The 27989-nt window shown below is 37.3% G+C and overlaps 1 protein-coding gene, 1 long non-coding RNA gene and 1 other non-coding gene across 3 annotated transcripts; 1 reads left to right on the top strand and 2 right to left on the bottom strand.

Moving 5' to 3' along the window:
• Positions 1-10: 10 nt before the first annotated feature.
• AGGF1 (angiogenic factor with G-patch and FHA domains 1) lies at positions 11-24954 on the top strand. The gene is made up of 14 exons (XM_034441089.3): positions 11-535; positions 2133-2232; positions 4779-4966; positions 6667-6813; positions 8568-8756; positions 10589-10922; positions 11984-12095; positions 13209-13260; positions 13389-13490; positions 13722-13887; positions 16091-16173; positions 17523-17650; positions 18412-18511; positions 22230-24954. The coding sequence occupies exons 1-14, from the start codon at positions 383-385 to the stop codon at positions 22413-22415; spliced, it is 2040 nt and encodes a 679-aa protein (XP_034296980.2). The 5' UTR covers positions 11-382; the 3' UTR covers positions 22416-24954.
• On the bottom strand, positions 15425-27499 carry LOC117679286 (uncharacterized). Its single transcript, XR_004595339.2, has 3 exons — positions 27290-27499; positions 26059-26093; positions 15425-16096 (listed from the first exon to the last, which is right to left on the bottom strand). It is a non-coding gene; the product is annotated as an uncharacterized LOC117679286 (long non-coding RNA).
• Positions 26289-26425, bottom strand: LOC117679386 (small nucleolar RNA SNORA47). The gene has a single exon (XR_004595379.1). It is a non-coding gene; the product is annotated as a small nucleolar RNA SNORA47 (small nucleolar RNA).
• Positions 27500-27989: the final 490 nt, after the last annotated feature.

The following is a 27989-nucleotide window of genomic DNA, read 5'->3' as shown; positions in this document are numbered from 1 at the left end:
CGCCCTCCTCGGCCACCAAAATGCAGGCCGGGAAGAGGACGCAGCCGATCCGATCCGATCCTCCTTTGGCGCAGAAAGGCGTCACTTCCTCCCTTCTCAGGAAGAGCGACGAGGCCGCCCATAATCCCCGACGAACTTTGTTATGTTTTCTTGAGGGAGGAAGGCCCACGAGGAGCCGAGGGGCGGGGCGGCGTGAGGAGAAAAAGGGAAGCGGCAGACGGCGCCGGGGCCTCTCGCGTCTGCGATGGGCTCGAGGGACGTTGCGGAGGCACCGGCGGCGGCGCTGCTGAACAGGCGCCGAGGTCGCTGCTCCTCAGCCAGCCCGGCTGATCGCTGAGCAGCCGCCGCGCCTCCTCGCAGGGAGAGCGGGTGGGGGGAAGGGATGGCCGAGGCGACCGGCGAGTCCCCGGCGGCTGCCCTGCGGGAGAAAGTGGCTGCGCTGGAAGCGGAGTTGAGCGCCTGCCGGAGCCGGCTTGAGCGGGAAAAGAAGCGGCGCCTCCAAGCCCAGGCCTGCTCGGCCAAGTTACGGAAGCAGGTGAGGCGCTCTGGCGGGAGCTCTCGGGGAGGCCCCGCGGCTCTTGCGCCTTTCCACTCCGGCCGGCTTCTCGGGGACAGGCAGTCGCTCTGCTGAGGCTGCTCAGCCGGGAGTCGGTTGCTTGTCGCCTCTGTTGAAGGGAGGAGGTCCTCTTTGATTCACTGCCGGGCCTTGGATAGAGACAGGAGGCAACCCTGCGCCTCAGCTACCTCTACTTAAGTTTCCCTGCCAGGGAGCAGAGTCTGGAAAAGATGTTGGCCTTGACTTGAACCGTCCTGGTCCAGCTTTCCCTAAGATTTCCCTCCTTAGATCCTGGCTTTTCTCAATATGGCAGCTGCCCTGTATTTATTTATATCTGGCTTGCAGTTGGCTTGTTGACTCATTAAATACCATCATCACATCGTTTTTTGACTCTTGGGGACTACATACATCCCCTCCACACCCACACATTATGATCTATTCCTAATACTTGTATTGCAGAGGAAGGTAGGCTTAGACATAAGTTCTCTCAAATGATTCAGAAGGTAGTTAAGGGCTCTCAGGAGTCTTTCAGAGCCACGGAACATTACGAATCTATTAAAAAGAGAGAAAAGCAAACCAACGTGATGGATAAAAGATGAATTAGGCGGCACAATCCATTTATAGGCAGTGTTTGACTTTGTTCAATGACCATTTGAAATTATGCTGCTGCTGTAAAAAATGACTTGCAACCGGTCCTTGTACTTATGGCTACTGCAGCATCCCTGTGTGATCAAAAGTCAGGCTTGTGGCAAGCCACATTTATATTTGCAAAAGTCCTGGTGTCCTAGGTCAAGTGATCACCTTTATTGACCTTCTGGGGGACTTACGATAAGCAAATTCAATAGGGAGAAGCTGAATTTGCTTAATGGCTGCAGTGAATCACTTAATGACTGCAGCAAAAATGGCCATAAATTCAGGCATAGTTCACTTAACTATCACAATACTTAACGATGGACATTTCAGTCCCAATTGTAGTTATAAATTGAGGATTAGCTATACAGCTAATGGCATGCTAGAAGATGATTAGACTAGCAGGCGTGACCATATCTTACATGATTTTGTTTTGGGCTTGGTTTTTTTTAATTTCCCCCTCCCTTTAATTAAAGAGAATAGACACAAAAAGCAAAAGCAAAAAAGAAACAACCAACAATAAAAATATTATATACACTATGACTTATATGTACACACAAAGTTTCAATAAAGTTTGACTATTATTTCCAATACATAATCCACTCTGTAAGCAACTCTTTCATATATTGCAAATAACGTTAGAACTATGCACCATAAATGTACCTTTCCAGTGATGAAGGACAACCGTGTTACTGTTAAGCAGTGCATGGAAAATCCATTTCGGTTGTTCACTGATCAATTTCCAAGTTCTAGTAATTCAAAAAAATGTAGTTATCTGAAAGTATCAAATTTTGTCTGGCAGTCAAATTAACATGCATGTCCAGCAACTCTTTTTTCCCTTTCTATACAAAGGAGGGTCTGATCTATTTGAAATATTTTTTGGTTGAATAAGTCATACTAATCTATGCTGTGGGTTTAATTTTTAACTGCTTGTCTTATTTTGTAGGTTGAAAAACTTTGTAAAGTCAGCAATGGTGAAAGAAATGATAGGACAACATCTACTGTAGAAGTGCAAACTGAAGACTCTGCTGCATGGTTATATGCAGGTAATAGGAAATAATGGAAATCCTATGAAAATACAAAATAAAGGGTCCTTGTTGCTCTGAGCTTGGTTTGTTTTCTAACATTGTTTGTTAGCACTTATGATGTTACCTAGTTTGGATAATGGAATGTCTACAAAAAAACAACCAAGCTCAGAGAGCAACAAGGACCTCTTGTTTCAACCCTGAACTACAAATATTCTCCTTTATTAGATTCAAAATAAACTTGTGGCTATTAGATACATGCCTGTTGTTTTTGTCTTGCTGATAAAATACTTCGTCCTAACCGATACAAAATGCTCCAAGTTGCATTGTAAGTCTACATTTATTATTAAAATTTTGTTATGAAATTATTTAGACAATAGCTGCCAATGCAACTTAAAAATAGTAATATTTAAATAATTACTTCCCTTTATAGACTGAAATACATTATTTGAAAAGAAAAGAAGGGTGGTGGGGGGAAGAGAAGGTATTTAATGTAGTGTTTAAAATTACAGTTCATATCATGACCAGCTATAATGACAAAAGTTCAATCAAGTAACTAGATATGATACAATTTGAGCCAATCAAAATCAACCCTGTCTTTTTCAAGTATCTATTTGGTTATATAAATTCATTATTAATCCCTGTTCTATCTTTGAGTTTAATATTTTGTCCAACAGTAAAGATTCATAATGACGATATACTTTAAAACTAAAAAATAAATGTGTAATAAATCTAACATTCCTATTTGCTTATCCCTAGCTTCTACCTCTCCAGAGAAGCTATCAAAATCAGTTGCTATCAAAATTGATGTTTGGGTTAAGGCTGTTCCCCAAGGCAAATCCACTGAGGAAAAATATGCTTTTAGGTGTTCACAATGATTGGAATGTCTTATAGTTTTCTTATGTATCTTTGAATTACCGTATTTTTCGCTCCGTAAGATGCTCCAGACCATAAGACGCACCTAGGTTTAAAGAAGGAAAACAAGAAAAAAAATCTGCCTCTGCCTCCGAGCCCCAGCACGTGGCTCGTCAGAGCTCCTCTGCATTGTGCCCACCACTGGTCACCTGAGCAACGGCTGGATCCTGGCCTCCCATAGCCCCGCCGATCAGCGGGCTGGCTGACCAGAAACGATGCCATTGCTGCCTCCTCCGTGCCTGCTGCCTCCTCCGGGGAACGCTGGAGCCTTCACCGCTGAGCAGCTGATCGGCGGTTGGATCGGCCTTCTGGAATACTGTCAATCAGCTGTTCCAGGTGTTTGCCGCCAGCACTGTTTGCTGGCAATAGGTGGCAGCAGCGATAGGCACCGGCGATCCCCACCGCCTAGAACAGCTGATCAGCGGTATTCTGGGAGGCCGATATAACTGCTCTGTCCCCGTCCCACACACGCACCCCCACGGATGGCCCGGAGTTAATAAGCCACACGACAAAATCTTTGAAGATAAAGCTGGCAGCAACCCAGTGGCTAGCTGCCAATTCAGACTTTACTCACACAAAACAAAGATTAGACTGCAAGCATTCCGATAAAGCAGGCAGAGTTTCAACAATACAAGGATTAGTCCAAATGCAGTCCGACAAGGCAGGCAGAAGTCCAGTAACGCAGAGATCATGGATTATTTCTAGTTTTTGCTCATCACAAACTGAACCGGCCACCACACCCACATTTATACCCTGTGGGGTGTGGTCCAGTGACTCAACTAATCTCTGGCATGCCTTCCCCTCTGCTGCGCACGCTTCTCCCTGCGCCTCTGCCGAGGGTCCAGCCAACACTTATCTACTTCTTCGCTGTCCACCTGTGGCTGCGGGGACGTGCTTGGCTCTGGGCCTATATTTTGGCCTTCGGTGTTCTCCGGAGGCATTGCCAGAGAGGAGGGTCCTGGAGAGGGAGGCCTTGCCAACTCCTCTCCCTCACTCTCAGAGTCTGCATCTGTTGATAGCCCAGGCTCAGGCAACGGAGCCACAACAACCACCGCCGATCAACTGCTCAGTGGCCAAGGCTCCAGCATTCCCTGGCGGCAGTGGCAGCAATAGGCGGCGGCAGACCATTCGTCGCTGCCTGTTGCCGCCAACACCTCCCCCCCTGCTGCGGCGCCCTGGTTTGTGGCGCAATATTCGCTCCATAAGACACACAGACATTTCCACCCACTTTTGGGGGGAAAATATGGTACTCTAGAAGTGTCAATAATCTCAATATTACGCAGAGCCCTAGCATAGGCACATTAACAACACTTTGTATTTTTTGCATGCTTTTATGCTATTTATTTATATGATGTGTATCCATATCTGCCTGTCTGCCTATCTTGTCTTAATGAAACTAAAAAGATTTCCAAGCAGGTTTACAAATACCAAATTACTGTACATTATTATTTTGTTATAAATAATGCAGTAGAAATTAAACTCAGAACTAAAAGATACCTTCTTAAAAGTCAATAGAATCTTACTTTGGTATTTAAATTGTGATAGACTTTAATGCATGAACACTAGGAAATTGGTTTTATATATATCAATAAAATGAATATTGTCTCGTATGTAAAGTAGTTTTTCTAATTCTTCACTCTGATTTTTAACAGATTATTACTATCCTCATAATTATTACAACTGTTCTGAATTATCCAGTGCACCAGTGCAGCCAAATAACGATAATGAAATATTGAACTCAAATTGTACAGATCATTTACAATTAGACAATCATTTAGAAGTTAAAGACAGACAGCAGGATGAGCTTGAGGAACAGGGCAACATAATAAATAATGTGCAGGTAAGATAGCTTATTTGTCAAATTTATATATTTTTTTCATCCAAAAATTGTTTGTGGCATATTTCATTGTTCATTTCATTTTTCTAACATCTTTTAAATTAGTTTTTGTTTAGAAATGCTGGAAGTTCACTAATAAACAACAATGTACTAAAAGGATACTAAGATTAATTACCGGGACAAAGATTAATTATATATGTCATTATACTATCTATTGATGCTTGAGGCATTATTTTGAATTTTCTACATGAAATGTAGATAACGATGCATGAAAGAAGAAACATTTTTCTCTAAATAAACTTAAAATTCTTAATTGTAGCTGTGTATTATTGTACAGTAGCTGTGTATTATTGATGAAACACATGCCGCTAAGTGCTTCTTTACGTTTTAGCAGCTTCCCTCCATATTGATCATTCTTGATATAATCTTAAAATAGCCTTATTGTCTATTTTAATTGTGGAAGGATTGTGTCTGGGTAGGCAATGCTTTGTAGTGAAGAGATGAAATAATATTTTTTTAAATTCTATTTTTAGTGACTACAGTAATAACATCAGTGCATTTCACAAATGGATGGAGTTAATTTTAGCAACAGTCACTACTTTCTATTCTTTTGGAAATTAGCAGAAAACTATGAATAAAACTATTTGGGAATCTGCCACTGAATTTTATTTGCATGATTCTGGAGACTTTTAAGAATTACTAAAATAAAAGTTTGGAGTAATTTAAAAATACTTCTGTATCAAGATCATTTTGAATCAAGATCACATGAAGTGTTAATACCACTTTATAATGCCTTGATAAGGCCACACTTGGAATACTGCATCCAGTTTTGGTTACCACAATGTAAAAAAGATGTTGAGACTCTAGAAAGAGTGCAGAGAAGAGCAACAAAGATGATTAGGGACCTGAGGCTAAAACATATAAAGAATGGTTGCTGGAACTGGGTATGTCTAGTCTGATGAAAAGAAGGACTAGAGTTGACGTGATAGCAGTGTTCCAATATCTCAGGGGCTGCCACAAAGAAGAGGGACTCAAACTATTCTCCAAAGCACCTGAGGGTAGGACAAGAAACAATGGGTGGAAACTAACCAAGGAGGGAAGCAACTTAAAACTAAGGAGAAATTCCCTGAGAGTTAGAACAGTTAATCAGTGGAACAACTTGTATCCAGAAGTTGTGAATGCTCCAACACTGGAAATTTTTAAGAAGAGATTGGATAACCAGTTGTCTGAAGTGATGTAGGGTTTCCTACCTAAGCAGGGGATTAGGCTAGAAGACCTCCAAGGTCCCTTCCAACTCTGTTTTTCTGTACAATAAGCATATTTTTTTTACAGTGTACTTTTCTACAAAGTTTTTACAACTCTTTTGTTAGTATGATTTTTAAAATATTTTATATGGAAAATTTATCTTTTTAAAAATATAAGATGCAATTCATACATTATTGTATTATGTTAGAGATTCACACACAAATAATTTATAATAAAAAAGTGGGATTGGTTGCTCTTATAAGCTAATACATTTAACAGATAATATTTTGGAATGAACATATGGAATGAAATCTTATCACATAGAATGAAATCTAAACTTAGTTTGGGATTTGGTGAATCCTTTATAAAGTTACTATAAAATAAAGTTTGCAAAATAAAAATTGCAATATTCCTACATATCATAATTTATCATGTCATATTGTATTTCTTAATCCTAGAAATCAAAAGATGTTTCATTAACAGAAGGCACATTAGCAGAAAGTCTGAGAGCTGCTGCAGAAGCTGCTGTTTCACAAACAGGATTTACATATGATGAAAATACTGGATTATATTATGATCATAGCACTGGATTCTATTATAATTCGGTAAAGTTTTTTTACATTGAAGTTTTCATTGTTTACATTGTTTAAAGTATGTTCTTGTGAGTAAATTTTAACCATTAGAATCTGTTAGCAAATCATCATGTTGTTTGTTTTGAAAGTAATCAGCAGTTCTATTTAACAAATGGGTTGACTAAAAACAGGGCTTGTGTATTTCAAACTGGTTTGTGTAAAGGAAGGATTGTAAAAGTAATATGAGAATACATATGGGGTGACATGCCTCTGAAATTTGTTTCAGCAGATATTAGAGAATATTTTCAAGGGCATCTACAAATGCATAGTTCATGAACTGTCCCCCCTTAAAGTAGCATGTTGGAATGCTTTGAATTACAGAGGGCAAAGGGCATTGAATTACAATGGGTGATCCCATTTAATATTCATATTCAGAGATCAGTGATGCAATCAGAAGAACAGTTTAATGTAACAGTATCAATTAAACATTCTTAAATGTATATTTTAGGATTAACCTAACAATGACAAAATAAAGTACTGATTTTTATCGAATTAATTATAACAAAAATCTGGAAATGCAGAAACTAAAATACTGAAATATAGCATCCAGAATTGTGCTACATGTATTTAACTGAAAAGTTAATTCATCCAAAAATATTGAACAGGGAGCAATAAAAGTCAGACTTGTTTTAATAGTAAAGCTTTATTTATAAAGATTATGTAGGCACTTCCAACTTGAAGGATTCTAAGAAGTGTACAAAGATATGCACATTATATATTAACACAGCCAATATATATAATAAGAAATACATTCAAAGAAAAATATATACTAAATATGGGGGGGGGGGGAGAAAAAATAGGAATGAAGAAAAAGCATTAGAAAAAACATTATTTTTTCTATCTACTTTTTCTTTGTCTCTTCCTTTTCTCTTCACATTTTTTTCCTTGAATGACACAGTCAACGTAAACAAACGTACAAAAAACTGCAAAAAGGATGGTATTATACTTAACAGTTACACATTTGGTGCCAGCAATTCCATACCAATTCGGTCTCAGAGGCCTTCTAAAATTCCCAAGTTTTTACAAGCTTCCAAAAATCGATGATAGTAGAAACTATCCTTAGGGAGCAACCTGTTCCAGGTATTCACTCGGGTAAGGGAGACAGAATCTGTCTGAGATTTTGTAGATATTTGAGCTACAAAGGGCTTTATTTATGAAAACTAGTACTTTGAATTCTGCTATGAAATCTGTTGATATAGGTAGTGAAATTACTATATGATATACAGTAATTGTTTACATATAATCTTAAAGAACAGTCTTGTGTAAAGTGAATTACAGTAATTCATACAGGAAAAGACAAAATGGCACGAGCGATATCTGTTACACAAACAAAAGTAGGAATGTTGCCATTACTTTCTGGAATTAAAGTTAAGTCAAGGACTACATTCAACATTACATAGATGGGTTTTTGCAGATATACCAAGACTTATTTTATGCCTCCCTCTCCACCACTCATTATATACAGTATACAGAACTTGTTCCAGAGTGTCCATAATTGTCTAGAAAGGAATTGGGATGATATATACAGTAAGGGAAAGCAGAAGAATTGTTTGAATCAAATGACATCATTTTTAAAATCAAATGCTTTTAGGAATTATATCTCTTGCAAAGTATTTTTATCAAATGTATTGTCAAATGTTGTTATAGTATATATCTGTCAAAAGTACATAGTAACATGTATAAAATACCAGATGTAAAGATATGATGCATATTTAACTTTATTAAAGGAAAATCAGCTGTATTATGATCCAACCACTGGAATTTATTATTACTGTGATGTTGAAAGTGGCCGATACCAGTTCCACTCTCGAGTGGATCTACAGTCTTATGGAACTGAAACGGTTCAGAGCAGCAAAGACAGAAAAAGCAAAAAGAAACGAAAAGATGCAGAATGCTCTAGGACAAATGAGCACAAGGTATTTACTTAGCAAATGATTTTTAATTCGTAAAAAAGCAGCTTGTGGTGCATCAGTAATAATAATCAAATGATAATTAATGCAGTAAAATAATATTCCCTGTTGGTAACATTTATTGATCTCTTGTATATATATCCAAGCAATTGTGTTGATCACTCACTCACACAGGCATGCATGCTCTGACAGAAATTACAGACACTTGTGCTCAGCAGGCATAAATCTGCATGTTTAGTAAATCCTATTAAATTCTGTGACTCTTTTTGCTAAGTGACTATGTGTAAATTGCTGTTATGTTCAGACTAGATGCTTATACCCATTTATTTTTGGGGTGGTGGTGAAAATTGGGATCTTCCTTTAGTTGAACTGGATCAGTAGAAACCTTCCTTCTGAACTGAAAGCATAAGAAATCCTATGCTTACTATATAATAAGGTCCAATGAATTCAGTGGCTCTTACTCCCAGGTGTGGTACTATGTACTTAATTGAGTTTGACCTCCCACAGGTAATAATTTGAGAGGGGGGAGGTCTTCCCTTCAGGAAAATATGGTGATTATAATTTGAAATACAGAGCAGGTATGGCAACAGTTATTGTATATTTGATGTCACAGTGAAGCGTAATTTGTGGCTTTTTTTCTGATTATCTCAAGGCCAATTGGAACTGACAAAGATGTTTCCTTTTGGAATACTGAGTTGGACTATGCCCCCCAATAAGTCGTACTTCCCAATAAAATTACTTTGATGATTTTAAAAATTTTATACTGATCAGTGGGAGGAAATTTGATTTATTTGCTTTTTTGCCTTTAGATAGATTAAGGCAGGTGTCAGGATTCCAAGTAACACCCCCTAATGAATTTAAGTGTAAGTCATCAAATTATCTGTTTTTACAGATAATTTTAAAAATACACTTATGGGCTCTATATGTGTTACACTTTGTCCTAAATTATGCATGAAGTTGCTTCTCCTGCTTTGAGGTAAGTAATTTTTTTGCCTTAACAATAAGTAAAATGAGTGGTAGATAAAACAAGGAACTTAAATTGCTTATGGCTTCATTGTAAGAATTTGTATCCTTAAAATTGAATATAAAATAAATTAGCAGCAGCCCAACAGCACTGAAACAGGCACAATTTCTTTCCTTTGGGAATTATAGATCCTGGATTTTGGATGCATTTTATGTTAGCCCATCTGAGGTACCTTGGTTGAAAACAGTTGACAAAATGCAGCATGTTGTCCAGTTAAAGATTATGGGAATAAGAGTTTTAGTAGTATATGGGTAGATAACCAGAAAAGTAACAAAGAATTAACAAAACAATGGTTGACAGTCTTTCTCCCATAAAAAAACTATCCTAACAATTCTATCCAGAATATAATAAACTCACTTCTGTAAAAGAAAAAATTGGTCTTGTCCTTCTCTTTTGTCAAGTAATTCAGTTGGAGCTATATGTTTTTTCCTAAGAAGAGAAATTAAAAGTTATTTTTGAGAAGACAAAGTCTAACTGTTTTTCCTAGGTTTATTGACAGAATTTGGAAATGATGCTTAGTTGGCCAGCTGTTTATTCTAACAGACTACTGAACTAAAGGAAAATGTAGGAAATGCATTAGGGGCAAAAGGCTAGGAGGAAAGTGACATCCCCAAGTGTAAGGCACAATTTGTTTAAAAAAGGAAAAAAAAGTGTTGAGAATAGTAAGGGAATGCAACCATTATATTTTGCCATAATTGTAAAAGCCATCAGTTATTTCTCATTATCCTGCTATATACTGTCTGTACGTGTACACACAAACACACACACACTAATTTTAAAACTTAACTACATTCCTTTTTCTATAAATCTTCAGAATCTGAACACAGAGGAGCAAAAATCATCTAGCAATCTGAATTGCATTTTTGCCCCTAATGAACCAAGTTCTCCAGGAGAGGAAGAATGTCCAGATGTGAAAAAGGCTAAAGTGGATATTGATACAAGAAACACTCAACAGACTAAGGAATCAGTTACTGCCAACGGAAGTAGTATAAATGCAGAGTTTACTGCTAGTACAGAAGACAGTAAAACAGATACAGAAAGTGAGCCAGAAGAAGGTGAAATCACAGACACCGAACAGGAGGAATATAGCAGTGAAAATGAAGTGACAAGTGAAGAAACTGTAAATTCAGAAGATGTGGACAGTGAAGGTGAAGGTTTTTATGAAGGATATTTAGGAATAATATTTGCAGATTGGGAATGATAAAAAATAATTGTCAGAAAGTTGAAATATACACATTTGAATGCAAAACTGTCTAAATCAGGTTCTTCAGTGAAGTATATAACCCAATATCTTGCTTATGAATATTGCAGTTAAGTATGATCTATAATTAGAAAAATATATCAGATAAAAACTTACTGTGCACATTGTTGTTTATACTGATAGAAAAAAGTAAACGGACTTGAAAACACATGTTCAGAAAAACTATTTTTACATGTGGATATAAGAGGCTTATTGATATCAATAAGTTATTAAGATGGTAATTCTCTTTAAAAAGTACTTAAAGTTCACAAAATGTTCAGTAACATTTAGTCTACTGCTGAGAAAAAGTATCACTTCTGCTTTGTTCCAGACTGCTCCAGAAAAATAGACAACCGAGGTATTCCTCAATTTACAATCACAATTGAGCCCAAAATTTCTGTTGCAAAACACTTGTGAATTTTGGCCCATTGTATGGCCTTTACTGCCATAGTTGTCAAGTGAATCACTGTTGTTAAGTTAGTAACATGGTTGTTAAGTGAATCTGGCTTCCCCATTGATTTTGCTATCAGAATGTTGCAAAAGGTGATCACATGATCCCAAGACACTGCAACCATTATAAATATGAGTCAGTTGCCAAGCGTCTGAATTTTGCTTTGGTTACTCTAAGATTATTTTAACTGTAGTAATGCTATATTTTTTCCCATATATGCATGTAACCAAGGTAGGGTTACCTTGATATGCATGTAACCAAGATCAAGGGTTACCTTGATTAACATTGATCTTTAATGGCTACACCTTGAGAAAATAAGTTTGCCAATTTTTCACTTGTAGATATGGTTGCATTATTCATACTTTAATTTTTACATAGTTTTTGCACATTTTATATATTGCTTCCAGATATATAATGGCTGAAAATCAAATGTGCTTTCTAATTCTCTTCGGGAGATGCAGATTGCATAATATAGGAAAGTTTGTCTTTCTTAGCCTGATATTGATTTATTTATTTAGATGAAGACAAGATCTGGCCACCTTGTATCAGAGTGATTGTAATTAGGTCACCAGTACTGCAGATGGGGTCTCTGTATATCATCACAGCTGTGAAACCTGCCACAATTGGAAGGTACCACACAATTGTTAATGTCTAGATTTCCTCATTAATTCCATCCTGTTTATTCATATTTGTAATATTTTTAATGATCATCTTTAATTAAGACTTCATTTTGAATGAACCTGATTTCTTGTATAAGTATTAATTATAATGAATGTATTGATTTACCATTTTTAAAACAAGTAAATTAGATTTTTTTTCATTACATACACAAAAACAGATGCATGTATATGTAACTGTATATGTAGGAAGAGCACTGAGGAGATACAGATGAAGAAAAATGTCCTTAAGTTATGTCCACATTTCTCCTTTTTTCTTTCCTTACTGCTACTTAGGTAGAGACTTCTATCCTTGCATAAAAGGCATTTGCATCCATTGGGGGTTGGGATTTTTTCTTCTTTTTTGTAAATTCCACTTTTTCTCTTAGTTTATCATCTCATTATAAGGCATTTTGATGGACTCTTGAATCTGGTCTGCTGGATATGAGAAAACCAGCATTTTGTGTGTGTGTATAGGTGACTATCTGAACCCTGCTCCTTTCTAATAATAATCCCTTTTAAATTGACTGATGTCTCTGGATAATATTGGCAATAACTGTGTCCTAATGGGCATTTCTAGCAATACTGGAGGAAATTACTGTTTAATTCAATTTACACTAGAGCTTTGTAGAAAGTTATGAAAATAACTAGATTCAAATGCTCTGCAGTGAAGTGGGGAAATAAAAAAGAATCAATTTCGGGCAACCTTTAGAGGGCTTGTCTAAGCCCATTTTGATGGAACCAGGATATACTGTTCATTATTTAACCAAATAAAAAAGCACTAAGAGATCAGCATTCAACTTTTCTAATATGAAAGGTACTATTTTACTAAAAATAATTTTAGCCTCAAAATTCAAAGAGTTATGTGTCTAGTGTTCTTACAGCTCTCAAAAGGTAATTCTTAAAAAGTGTGCCTCTGGTAACCCAAAGGCTTCCATCAGGCAATTAAAGGAATGCTGACCTAATCCCTAATGAGGGATTCTGCCAATGAACTCAAGTCTGCCATGGACTGCTGAGGCTAGTCTTGCTTCTGAGTGAATTTGTGTGCCATGTATCCTCAGACTTTAACAATTACTTATTTTTACAGAGAGAAAGGGATGGAACATACTCTGCAGATTCCAGAGGCCTCGGTCAGCAAGGTAGTTTATTCTTTAAGGATTTTTATGGAATTGTAAAGATGATTACAGTAGAAAAAATGATTTATTACATTTTAAACACTTTACAATATTTATGTACTTGCTATCAAAATATTTGATTTTTCTGTTAGTTCCACGTGGAAGTATACTTTGATCATGAATTGCAAAGTTATGTTCTTGTGGACCAAGGCAGTCAGAATGGCACTGTGGTTAATGGAAACCAAATTCTTCAGGTGAGTATAACAATGAGACCTGTTCTTGGCTGATTTTGTTGACCCCTGCCTTTGCCCAGCACTTCAAATGGCCACTTCTCTATCCTTTCTGCTCAGCTGTGACACTGCTAAATGCAGGTTTTTGCTGTGTCACATGCCACACTCCCTGTACCTTTCTGAAGTAATGGTCCCAGGCTCTTTTGTTAGCATTTAATTTTCTGCTTTCTAGTTCTTGTGTTAATTTATTTACAGCCTAAAACAAAAAGTGAGCCCCATGTTCTGGAACACGGTGATGAAGTGAAGATTGGAGAAACTGTACTATCTTTTCATATACATCCTGGTAGTGAAACTTGTGATGGATGTGAACCAGGACAAGTCAGAGCTCATCTTCGCCTTGATAAGAAAAATGAATCTTCTAGTAAGTAATGAAATATTAAAGTTAACTTCTAAGGAAAAGTTTAAACAAAATATTATATTGAAAATAATATTGTATAGTTAAGTTTAACATAGCTCACCAAAAAAAATCAGTAAGTAAATTGAGTAAAATCAGTAAGTCAACCTCAAAAACTCTTAGACATAGATATGTGGATCATCCAAAGTTAGGAAACATTCAAGATCTTTTTATGAGGCAATATATTATAAAACCCAGATAGGATAGAAAGAGAATAATAGAAAGTTGAAGTCATGAAGCTTGCATGGTTAGAGTCTTAAGATAAAAAAGAAAATGAGTTTATTTAATAAATTAGATTTATAAGATGTATACTTTTCAGACCACTGAAAATGCTGATGTTTAACATTTACTGAGATTTGCTGAAAATTCTTAATATTTAAAAAAGCAGATGGATCTTTTCAATACTGAAACTTTTTGTGTTTTTAATGCACAAAAATATTCAACCTAATGGTGTTTGTCTAATGATGTACGCTAATGGTCTTAGCCATATTAAGCAGCCTGAATTCAAGAACTGAAAGTTTTCAAACTTAAGTTTTTTCATCTCTGTTTTAAGTTAGAGTCTCAAATTCTCTCTCAATTCAGGATGCAGAATATATAGACATATATTTATACCTTTTAGTCAATTGACAGCTCTTATGCTATATCTGATCTCATCCTAGCTATATTAGAGGAAAACACAGTTCTTTGCCTCCTTTCTAATTGGATTAACCACTCTCAGTGCTCAGTTTAGCATAAGATTAACTTCACAGATAGCTCAAGACAATATTTATTTCTGCATTCGTGGGGAGGGCTACATTTTTGTGGGGATGACTAAGAACCACAACAATCTGGGTAATTATGCAGAATGTTATGGGTAGGACTGGATTTTGGAATTTTACATATGTGTTTTTTCCAAGTGATAGGCCAGTGGTAGAGAACCTAAATGGGAGTGTACGTGCATGCGTGCCAGAAACCGGAAGAGCAGCCACCCAGTGCACATGCACATGCTGGGCAGCTGCTCTTCCGGTTTACGGCGCATACCAGCCATCTAGTCTTCCGGTTTATGGCGCGCATGTGTGCACTATCACCAACTGGCTGGTGGGCATGCGCGTGCCAGAAACCGAAAGATCATTTTCCCGGCATGCACACCGGCCAGCTGCTCTTTGGGTTTCCGGCGCTCCCGCATGTGTGAAGACCAGCTGGCTGGCACGCCGGAACACGGAAGAGCAACGGGCAATGGCTCTGCGTGCCACTTCCAGCATGCATGCCATAGGTTTTTCCATCATGGTGATAGGCTGCTTCTTAATATTAGTCCTATTCTCAGACATACTTTATATTTTGTTTGATGATGAAAATTGGCTAGAAATAATGTCTCTGCTTACTGCTGAATTTTGATACCATGATTTCTGTTGTTCTGGGAATTGCAAAAAAAGTGTACAGGAGTTCATCTACCAGTCTACCCAACGAAGTAGTTACTACACAGTAATACAAGTACAAGAATTTAGATAATCAATAGTCTGTATAATGAGGTTATTACTCCTTTATTACCATCTTCAGTTATAAGTGAAGTAAAAAGTATCAAGTGTTAGAAGCTAAAAAGTATAGTGTTAGATAGGATACTGCTGTCCTGTGTACATAGTCACCTGACAATTAAAAGAATATGCACTTGTATCCTGTTCATCTCAAAGCAATTGAACATAAAAACTTAGTCTTTCATCGGCAGAAATAAATTAATTCAGAAATAGTAAATAACTTAAGCTCCTTCACAGGTTTTATAATGGAAGGGGAAGATTGTGTTAGTTGAATTTGGAAGCGTTTTTAAAGCTAGCTAATTTCATTAGGGCTTAAACCTTTGTGAGCAATAGTTCATTGGATGCATAGAATAGTTTGTTCTTATAGGACTTTAAATACAGTGAGTGTTTTTAGCAAATAACAAATGTTCTTATCCTTTTCCATTTGCTAATTGATAAGGTACTCAGTCTCTTCCTCTCAGTCTCTACAATTAAAATCATGCCCATTCTAAACATCTGAGAGAGTGAGCTCCTGCTTGCGAATGATCACGCATTAATGTTGGTTAGTCTTGAAGGTACTATGAGGTAGATTGGTGTAAGTCTAACGTGGCTAATTTGATTCCTATCTACATGCAGTAAGTTACTGGTTTTGTTACTTGATGAAATCCTTTGTATTTCAGTTGTTCCTGCATTGACAAAAGAAGAAAAGGAATTAGTTAGAAGAAAAGAATTAAAACAAATACGTGTAAAATATGGTTTACAGGTAGATTTATTTTTAAATGTATTCTTAATTGATAATGCATTTTGGAACTTTTTTTAAGCATTTGGACTCTAGTCTATTCCGATATTCCTCAATTATGATAGTTATCAAGGTCTGTAATACAGAATGAGATGTACTACAAATAAGAATCAGGATACCATACTGGATTGAAATGGTGGAGACATTAGCTCAAGTCCTTATTCAATCATGGAGCGCATTTAGTAATTTTGAATTAGTCATTCTCTCTCACCCAAGCTATTTTATGTGTCATGGGGATATACTGCCCTGCACTTCCAAAGAAAAGGCAGGGTATAAATGCATGAATTATGCCCCATTTATGGATTATGTGAGCATTTAACACAAATTTATAGGAGTGTTTTTTTTTTTTGCCTGATTAGACCACAGGCAAAGGCTCTAACACCACCATTGTAAACATAATATTGCCTTTTAAAGGGGTTCATTTTTATAGTAACTTAAGAATATAAAAGCAGACCTACTGGATAAAATCAAGAGACCCTTCTAATCCAACACCTAGCTCCTATTGCAGGTAATGAGCTCCTTGTCAAAAACCCACAAATAAGTGGGGTTTTGACAACTATGTGGGTGTACAGGTTGTTTTTGACTTAACAATTCATTTAGAGACCGTTGGAAGTTACAACAGCATTGAAAAAAGTGACATGGCTGGTTTTCACACTTATGACTAAAGCAGCATGGTCACATGATCAGAATTTGGACGCTTGACAACTGGCATGTATTTATGACTTACACTGTTCCAGGTGTCATGTGATTGCCATTTCTAACCTTCCCAGCTGGCTTCTGACAAGCAAAGTCTGTCAAACTATTTACTAAGATTGTATTACTATTATTCTTCTCATCCTTCCTATTACCTATCTCCTCCCACTTATGACTATAACCATGTTGCTTGTATTTTTACAATTTATATTGTTCTGTTTGTTTCCTAATATGATTTGATTGCTTATTAGTAACCTATGACTATCACTAAGTATTGTATCTTAATGATTCTTGATGAATGCATTTTTTTTCTTTTCCTTTTAAGTACACTGAGAGCACATGCACCAAAGACAAATTCCGTGTGTGTCCAATCACACTTGGCCAATAAAAAATTCTGTTCTGTTCTATTCTATTTATTATGCATACTTTATGAGCCTGTACTATTTTCTATCCCTCCTAGTCATTTCTTTCTAAATTAAAAGAATATAAATAACTCAGTCTGTTTTTTAAGATCTTTCAAGCCCCATTATTTTTACTGCACTTTCCTGTAGCAATATATATATAAAACTAAGATTTTAAAAGTACACTTAATTTATGAGATTTATTTTTGTTTTTTAAAGAATACAGAATATGAAGTTGATAAGGTTATGAAAAATCCGAATTACAAAGACAGAGCAGGAAAGCGCCGTGAAACAGTTGGAAGTGAAGGGAACTTTTATAAAGATGATGCTCCAGCCTCTATACATGTGTAAGTTGGTTGGTTTCTTTTATTTTACATAATTAGAAGGTATTGCATTAATATACAATACTGCATAGATTCAATTTTCTTAAAAAAATTAAAATAATTTGGCACATTACAAATATTGATTAAAATAAGTCAAAACAACCAATGTTGTAATCACAGCGAAGATTAAAATACATTAAAATTATGGTAAGAGACAAGCACTTTAAATTGGGTTTGATAAGAATTTGACATCTACATTAATTGGAAGTCAGGATTGGTATAATATGATCAGAATAATAGACACTGCAAAATATCATAGTTATATGAAGTGTTCTTGATGCTCTCTGAGCTGAGTTTTTTCCTTGTTTTTATTACCCAAATTAGGTAACATCATCAATACTGTAGGGAATGGGATTTGCTCTCATTCTATATTCTACTGGCTTGCCCTGTCCGTGTTGATGGGAATGCTCTTGGTTGAGCTGGTTACTGTTAGCTTGTTTGGCAGTTCCTTGATTGGGCTATTGCTTCTTGATTGCTACTTTAATGTTAATCTTGGTGTTAATCTCTGTTCATCTGGATGTAGATTGCTGGTGAGGTATTTTGGTCGTAGTTGTATGTTAGCTTTGGTGTTCAGAGATATTTCCTTGCATAAGAAGGCATATTTTATATAAATATATTGTCAAAATAAGTATTAAAATATAACCCCAGTATCTTCCATTATTGAAAAATTTAAACAATTATTGTTCCAACTCCTCTTTTCCATATTTGCTGTTTTACGTTTGAAGGGAAATTAGTGAGAATAACAAAGGACACAAACTATTGGAGAAGATGGGATGGAAGAAAGGAGAAGGACTTGGAAAAAGTGGTGGTGGAATAAAAGATCCGGTAGGTATTTTTTTTTTTCCAGTGAGCAATCCCATATAAATAATATCTTAATTCTGTTTATCAAAAAAGAACCCTGTTAAAATAAGTAGAATTTAAGTATACTTGTGCCGTGCTGTAGGACACACTTGTCTTGCAAACCTCTGCAGACTTACCATATGGATTTCTGAGCACACACAGGTGTTCTGTATACCAAAAAAGGTGGATATCATTAGTTGAAAAGGACCTCCAAACCCTTCCCAAGTGCAAGAAACCAGCACCATCACATCTGGAACAGCACATGGCCAACCTCCAGTAAAGGGCAGCTCATCATCTCCTGAGGCAGCCTGTTCCATTGTTTAATTCTTACCCTTAAGACTTTTTCTTGGTGTCCAATTAAATCTGCTTCCTTGTCATTTAAACCTTTTAGGTTTTTTTATGCTGTTTTCTGGAGGAGTCTGAATAATTCTGCCTTGCCTTCTATATGATAGTCCTTTACATACTTCAAGATAACAATCATGTATCATTTCAGGTTTTTCTTCTCCAATCAAAATGCAATCAACTGTTTGACAGTTATTAGATATATAATCTGATTGATAAATCTATCATAATTAATTTTTGAATTACATAAAAAGTCATTACAAGTAGTCCTCACTTACTGACCACTTGCTCAGTGACCATTTGAAGTACAGTGGTGCTGCAAAAATAACTTTATGGCCAATTTAAGACTATTTACAACCCGCAGTCACATGATCACCATTATAGTCAGTATCCTATACCGGACCTGTGGGTTTTTTCATTTTTTAGCTCCTTGCAGTGCAGAAAGAAAGGGACTGCAAGAGAGTAAGCAATTTATTCTTCTATCCCCTGAAAGCAAAGCAATCCCACCAGCAGCCTGGAGTTGAGAGCTACAGGTACACTAGGGAAATAGCTTATGGTGCCCTCTTGAAATCCCTCTCCAATCTCTCCACTTCTACAAATGGGGAAAGTTCTGGGAAAGGACTGCCTTCAGAAAGTGCTTGCTTTTCCCCCATCCCCTCACATAATGGAGACATTGGAGAAGGGATTTAAAGAGTACTATGAGTTGTTTGTGTAGCAAGCCTGTGGCTCTCTGCCTGGGCTGCTGGCACCATTGCATTGTTTTCAATGTGTATAAGACAGTAAGCGGCCACTGTCCTTTCCAAAGGGCAGAGGAATGGGTGGGAAGCAAACAAAAGCTGAAAGTGTGAAACTGCCTAGTTTTGTCTTTCCAAACAGAAAGCACAGTTGCAGTCACGTGATTTCCCATTTAGCCATCTGCTTTGCTTAACTGTGGAATTGCTGGTCCCAATTAAGGTTGTTAAGTAAGGATAGTTATAACCACTTAGGACCTAATGCAAACTAGATTTTAGCCCCGAAGAACCTTGGGTGTATAATTCTCTAGTTACTTAGGGTTATCAGAGGCACATAATTTCTGCCATCACAATTCCCTTGGAGAAGAGCCTAAGATTTGCTGCTGCTTATTCAGGTTCTGCTAAGCCTCTATATCTGCCAACAAGAAGTTCAGAAATTCAGTTGGCCAATTCTGAGCAGGTCATGATTTATCCAGGCTGAAACTCTAATAAGCATTTTAATTGCTTCTGGTTTCATCTGGGAAAATTTTAAGGGTTTTACAAGCAAGTAGAATATGATGTCTTGCCCATCCTGTTCCCTGTGCTCATGTGCTCGGCTTATTTCCTTTCTGCTGCCACATGTACATTCAGGTGCAAGATACCTGCTGCCCTCCACCCCTCTTCATGATCTCCCAGCACCCTCCTTCACCCGTGGCTACCAGTCTCCTGCCAGAGCCCACCTGTCCCTCCTCTGTTGTCTAGTGCCTTTCTTTCCCTTCTTTCCCTGTCACTGCTGTAGTGTACGGCACCCCCAACCTTACCCACTTGCTCTCCATCCCATCTTTTCATCACCTTATTCTCCATTACATGCACTTTACTGCTGCAGTATGCAAATATTGATGGTTTTGCATTTTCTCCTCGGTTTCCCATACCAGAACAGCTCTGCTCAGAATGTTATGTTATGTTCAGGCACAGACCCAGAATGAATATTCTAGTCTCTGCCTGAACATAACACACGTGCTTTGGACAAGTATTGCTTGTTCCATGCATGCAACATTTTGTAATCCCTACTACTACAGTATTAAAATATTTGTGATTGGGAACTGACCATCCTGACAATGTAGTATGGATGAGCAAATCATTCCAATGAGATGCTTTTACAATGTGCAGAAACAATAGCAAAGCATATATTCAATCATTAAAACAAAAGCTACATTTTTTGTAAGGTTGGTGTAGCTATCTCCAATCAGCCTGCGAACAGCTGTAGTAAAGTAGCTGTGCATTTGTATACATGCAGAGGCATCTGTGTGAATCTTTTAAAATATATTATGTTTCAATAATTGAAAAGTTGACTTTATACATGATTGTTTGCTTTGCAAAATACCTCTTTCAAATGTTTTGCACAATCCTACACACAGGCATATGGCGTTGGAATAACTTGCCGTTTTTGACAAAATGCAAAGTTTCGTTTTAAAAGCAAAGGGTTCTAGGCACAGATGTCATATGAAATTGTATTTGCAAGGATATAGTTTCTGCACTGTAATATGTTTACTGGAACTGATAAAGCAAACAAATTCAAATTTCTCAGTGACCTTTTCATTTTTACTGCTTACTAACAAGCCTAAGAAACATGATATGCATGCATGATACGCATGGCTGTCTTGCTAACATGATATGCAACAGGGTTAAGAAATTAAGAAATCTGGTCTGAAACAGCAGTAAGACACAAGGATGATTAAATTTGGAAAAAGTCTTTCAAACTGTAAGAGCTTTTGTCAGAGGTGATAAGTTCAGTTTTTCAGATCTGATAATTTAGGAGGGAAACTGGGAATTAAATGTTAGTGTCTGAATGGTGGCTGCCAAACTCACATTAGGCTTAATTAAGTTGTCTAAGAAAATTGAAAAGTTTCCCATGTACAGTAGAACCTCTGGTCACGACCATAATTAGTTCCATAACTTTGGTCACAACTCGATTTAGTCATGACCCAAACCTAATTTTGGAAATTTGGTGCTTACAAAAAAATGGTGCAGAAAGGGAAATCAGCTGGGGGGGAGGGAATGGGGGGAGGGTGAATTTTTTGGGCGGAACCTGATTTGGTCATGGTCAGAAACGTTTGTGACCAGAGGTCCTATAGTATGATAAAATTAAATGGTGAACTAGTAGTCTACTAGATTGAAACATACACTTGAAATTTGACATGGCATATTTACTTGTTTTGTTAAAACAAATTAGTCTTAAACACACTTGAATATACTGGAAATTTCTCGATTAATGTCTGATCTTGTAATATACTTGATAAAATCTAAGTGTACTATGGAGTGTGACTTCCCCATCTTCCTCCCTCTCTCTCTGTAGCCTTAATATATTTTTAGAATGTAGCCAGAAGAACAAACTATATCAGAAGAAGAAACTATATGTTATTATATTTTCCCATTGGCCATTTTGGGTGTTTTAGTGCCCCAAAAGACAGATGGACTTGTATATGCAAAGCATGAATACACACCAACAGTACCTTAATATTTTAGCAAAGTAATAAGAACATTATTTCAGGTTCTGCACACAACAGTGTTTTTCCATGCCTAAAAACATAATTAAAATTATAGAATGCATATTTCCTGAATTTAATTTATAAAAATTTAATGTTTAACAGATCAAACTTCAGTTACACAGAAAGCATGCAGGCTTAGGTGCAAGTATGCCTATTTCTGCTGAAGAGATTCAGATCATCAGTACCAAAAATAAAAGGAACTGGGAAAAAGCGAGAGAAAGATTTGCAGAAACGTTTCAGGATTCTAAAACTCCGCAAAAATGCACCGAAGAAGCTAACCTGAATTAGAAGAGCACCAAAATTAAATTCATAATTTGTTAGCTTGTTTATGTAATTATGGTTTTTTTTCCTTAAAGATGGAAATGTATTTGTTGTATATTAACTGCTATATACGCTCACTTAATTGTAAAGCACTGTCATTGTACATGTTGATTTATTTCTCTGACACCAATTTTAATCATAAGATGTGCATGGCCTTAAGTGGCCCAGTTCTTTTTGAAGAATTTTGGAAGCGAGTATGAGGGTAATTCAGGATTTTTTTTTATTCTACCACTTTGTTGAAATAATTAATTTCTGTCACTTTTTTTATTCCTCATGGATCTCAAAGGATTCTGTGGCCTGATGCAACAGAAACCAAGAAACAAGAGCCAAAAGAAAAGCAATACTGATGCATCTCACTTTCATAAAATGAAATCAATAGATTTTCTACCGTGTTTCCCCGAAAATAAGACAGCCTTATTTTCTTTTGACCCCCAAAATAAGGGTGTAGCCTTATTATCAGGGGGGTTCTTATTATTTGCAGGAGGTGGCGAGCGTCGAACTGGATGTCCTATCGCCACCAGTGCCTCCCCTCCCTGTTCTTCGCGCCAGCCAAGCAGCTGGTGGTGCTGCCCTGGTGTGTCCCGCCTCCGTCTCGTGGCTTGTTGTGCCTTGCATGCACGAACTGCAGCATCGCTGCAAACTTCATCATACCGGCAGAGCTGGTGTCCTGCAGCTCATGGCTGCACTGGTATGTCGAACCTCGCGGTAGTGCTGCTGTTCATGCATGCAACAGCACAAGCCTTGCAGAGCCCTGCTCCACGAGGCAGTGGCGGGACGAGTCTCACAGACTCATTTCTGGCAGGTGGGGCGGGTGAGAAGCAAGACGCGCATCTTACCTTTCCACCTCCATCACATTCCTTGCTGTTGTGTCCAGGGAAACACGTAAAAAAAACCTTGCAAGTTCAATTAAACTTCTCAAACTCACTAGGGTTTTTTTATGTGTTTCCCTGGACATAATGGCAGGGAACGTGATGGAGCTGCCAGTCTCCGGTAAGATGCTTGTCTCACAGTGGGGTGCAATTTGGGGGTGGCAGGTGGGGCGGGGCGGGCCACGAGTCTCGCCAGAGACTGGCAGCTCTGTCACGTTTTGGCCAGTCTCTGCAGGGAAACACCTTGCACGGTCAAGAAAAACTTCTCACAAATTGCTCGTACTCGCAAGAAGTTTTTCTTTACTGTGCAAGGTGTTTCCCTGCACAGACCAGCCGAGAGATGCGATGGAGCTGCCAGTCTCCAGTAAGATGCGCATCTTGTGGCAGGGCGCAATTTGGAGGTGGCAGGTGGGGCGGGCCACAAGACATAAATCCCAGCTGGAAGTGGAGAAGAGACCAGTCGGGCCAGCCGCCTGCTGCCGTGTCTTCTGGCAGCCGGGGCAGAGAGGCAGCTGCAGCCCCGCATGGAGCTGGAATCATAGAGTGGGAAGCGCACTCACAGAGCGGCCACTGCCAGAAGACTCTCCTGCCTTGGCTCCTGGAAGACTCAGCAGCAGGCGGCTGACCTGACCAGTCTCTTACCTCTCAGTCTGTGAGTGGCACTCTGACTGGCCAGAGGGGGGGGTTCTCCGCTGGGTGGGCACTACATGGCAAGAGGTACCAGGCGGCTGCTCTTGCGAGTGGGGTGGGAATTTGCAGGCAAGGGGGATGGATGGGAGGCGGGTAAGTGCCAACAACACTGGGGAGAGATAGAACAGAGAGGCAGTTCCCAATAAGCTCAGCTGATCTGTGGGTTGCGATTAAGGGGCCCTGCAGCCATTAGCTGACCAGGGAAGTAAAGGGCTGCATCCTGTGCTAGCCATGCCCACCTCTTCACTAGGGCTTATTTTCGGGGGAGGGTGAATATGCCCCCCCCCCCAAAAAAAATCAGGCTTGGCCTTATTTTCAAGACATGTCATATTTTTGGGGAAACACAGTAAAATTAGACAATTCTGTTCTAAATGCAATATCACTATTTTTGGTGAGAAAACAATATACCAAAGGCCATATAGAAGGCCTTATTTTCTTCTGTGAAGAATTATTAAGGGTTGTACATTAAGCTTCTAATATTCTATTCAGGTAGCATGTTTAGAAAATGATACTATAGTCTGATCTGTACTTTTTAGAATTCAGAATTACATAGTTCAGGGGCTGAACTATTATAAAATTCAGAATCTTCCTGGATTCAATTATTGTTTTTGATGACATGCAAGGATGTTTCTAATCCAGTTTAGTTTTTTCAGTATGAAGGGAATTCTGAGGTAGAAAATGCAATCAGAGATTTGGAAGTGGCACAGTCTAGGACTTTGGTACCATAAACTTGTCTTGAAGCCCTATTATTATTAGCCTTATTAGCCTTCTTATCTTCAGTCTGTACTGCCATACACTTTAAGATTTTTAATAGACAAGCACTATTTATTAACCTTTGTCCGTTGCTGGCAATGGAATTTAGGCTGGATTCTATTTTTTCCTCCATTTTTCTTCAAGGTAGAGACTGATTTATTTATTGAAATGTTAATAAACATGCTTTCAAAAGATGTACTGTGAATTTTTAACTCACAAAAAAGATAAACAAGAAAAATTGAATCAAATTTCATTTATATTTGGGTCTATGGATATTTTCAGTCATCCAGGTTATGACATGACATTTGTATTCGTGTTTTATAATTATATAGAATAATCTGCATTGTGGGTAACTGATCTGAACAATGGCTAATAGACCAATACTTGGTTTTATTTTTTGTTTTTTTTAAGATGCTGGAATTCTTACATCAAAGATCATTCAGCCCACATTTCATCCAAATATCACTATTTAAATTTCTAGGGATAAAACTGATTTAATTTTAAAACTAGTTAATCTTTCAGATTAAATTACTGGGAATAGCAGCTTGAGGTGGCATGTTCCTTCTTAATTATTCAAAAATGCCTTCAGTTCTTTAAAAGGCACCTATTATAGTTCAATTATGTCTTCCTTAGCTCTCAAACAGCTAATAATAAAAAATTGTATTGAAATAATTGTAACATCATAATGCTAATATCAATCATCCACATAGTTCTGTGATCATCAAACAGCAATGTTTCAGGAACAGACATGTTTTTATGGAATTTTTTTCAACTGCCTTGTTCTGCCTAAGAACAAAATGACAGTTGTGATAGTTTAAATTATAATTTAGAAATGAAACTTTGAACCGTTTCATACAAAAACAAGACAATTCTCAAAGCAAGCCACCATGTTTTTAAGTATTAACAGAATTGGATCCAAGACAGCATGTATTATTTGATGATATTTTAATTGAAGAACGTTTAAATAGGTTCACATAAGTGTGAAAAGTGGAAAGGTACTCGAATATGCTGAGTTTATGTATCAAATCAAATTAAAAAGGCATTTGTTTGATTTTGATTTAGAAGTACACAACAGAGGCCCTAGATTCTTTGAAAGTATTGTCACAATACTGCATTTTTCAATGCAATAACAAGTGAAAATGTTGAATATATGTGTGGAAGTTCATCAACTATAATATGAAAAAGTTATATAACAAATGTAACAATGTGGTGATTCTATGGTAAACTTAGATATTTAAAATTGCTCTGTAAAGGGCATGTTGAAAGGAAATCTTGTTTGATGTTTATAAGATACCTACTGTAGCAAGATCTGTTTTTCAGTTTTTTGATAATCCTATTGGGAGGAAAACAGGTTTGAATTAATATTTACCATATAATTCATCTACATCTATACTCAGGTATGCAACCTATCGTGCTATAGATTTACAAATCAAAATTTTTTTATATATGTTTCAATATCAAACATGATTTATAAAATGCTATTTAATAATGCTAGAAAAGCTACTTTAAGCTGCCATGAAGTTTGAGAAAAATATGTGCAAGTAGCAAAGGTATTCCTATATCTAGTAAGTTAAAGGAATGTGACTTGCTTTTGCACAATTTGATTTTGGAGGTTGTAACCAATAAATGCAGTACTTGGAACTGCCTTATTTTCTCAGACCTCCTTCCATGGGCCACTTATAAATTGCACAGGAGGCAATAACATTTAGCCCTAGAGATTTCAGACGGTTTGCAATATCTGGAAAAGTGGCTACAGGCAGAGAACTTACACAACAATCAAGAATTCGCTTTGGCCCAACAGTGAAAGTTATTTTATTAAGCTTATTTTTTTCATTGTGATACAATAAAAGTATCTGCCAATTCTTCACTCACCCCCAAATACAAAGAACAGTCCCGAGATATACTGAACAAATAAAGGAACTGAAAATGCAAGTAGTTTAAGAAGATAATTTTTGTTATTTTTCACATTTAGAGTACATGCAAATAAACTTCAGTGTATTGAGTTTGTCTCATTGTCCCAGTATAGGCATGTAAGCATCACTGCTGTAATAATCTTCTAAATGCAAGTCACCAGATTCTCGATTCTCTTGTTGCTGGCAACGTGTGAGCTTGAAAGGCTAAGGCGCAATTGTGTATGGGTTTTGCTCCACGTGCAGCAGCAGTACAGTTTAACTTTGAAAAGAATGTAAAATCTTGTTTATCCTAAAGATGTGTGAGCATTTCCTAAAATCTCCCCTAGCTTTAATTACACTAGGAATTAGACTTTTAAGTTTGTAAGAAGCTTTCTCTTTTTCTGCCTAAAAGGTAGGAGAGTAAAAATCATTCTCAACTTTTTTTTAAACAGCAAGCGCTACAAAAAAAATTGGTAGCAAGCTACGCCATGCTGCCTTTTGTCTCCTTTTAGATTTTACTTTTGGGACAAGGTATAAATCCAGCCAATGAGATATACAAAAAGGTTTTTGAATTTAACGCTTCTATTCCCGCCCATTTTGTTCGGATTTAATTTGTATTGTCTTTCCAACTACTTACCCTTCCCGGCAAGATCTTCCAAATTGTAAGCCGCTTTAATCTACCCAACTCATTTTCAATAAATCCTGACCTTTATAGAATACTCTCGACAACAACAGCCTTACGCAAAGCAATCGCTGTCCTTTTAAGAGAGAAAATATCTTCACCAATTCCCCAATTTTCCCCGTCGACTTCCTCTTTTGAGGCACGGGCCATCACGTGCTTTGCCTTAAAGAACCCGTGCGCAATTTTATCCGTGCAGTTTTCTGCATTTCAACTGACGATTCCTTTAACTGGCTGAAGGATTCTGGGAGTTGAAGTCCACACATCTTAAAGTTGCCAAGTTTGAAAAACACCCTCAGAGTCTCTTGGTTTCTAATTGCCTTAACTATTACACCAAACGGACTCTCCTATTTTATATTTAATAGAAAACTTAATCATATAAAGGTGCCACCATATCTCTCTATATCTCATATTTTATATCTTGTAACTCCCAGCATTAAAGATATGTAATGGTCGTGTACACTCCACAACCTCTGGTCTGTGGTGTTGAACAGCCAAAGCCAAAATGTTGTTTACATTTTTCTGCCAGAAAATCCCATTTATTTATTTAATATAACTAAAGAGTAAATAACCATTTACTCTTTAGATTCCCTCAAGATGAAGACGAAGCTTTAGAAAAGCTTTACAGCGGATTAATGTTTTGCCAGCCAGGCTGGAT

The sequence above is a fragment of the Pantherophis guttatus genome, chromosome 2 (assembly GCF_059756535.1).
Source record: "Pantherophis guttatus breed Tessera chromosome 2, ASM5975653v1, whole genome shotgun sequence".
In the NCBI taxonomy this organism is placed as follows: Eukaryota; Metazoa; Chordata; class Lepidosauria; order Squamata; family Colubridae; genus Pantherophis; species Pantherophis guttatus.
Note: the sequence above shows the minus strand (reverse complement) of the source record. Positions and strands in the feature narration are given on the sequence as shown.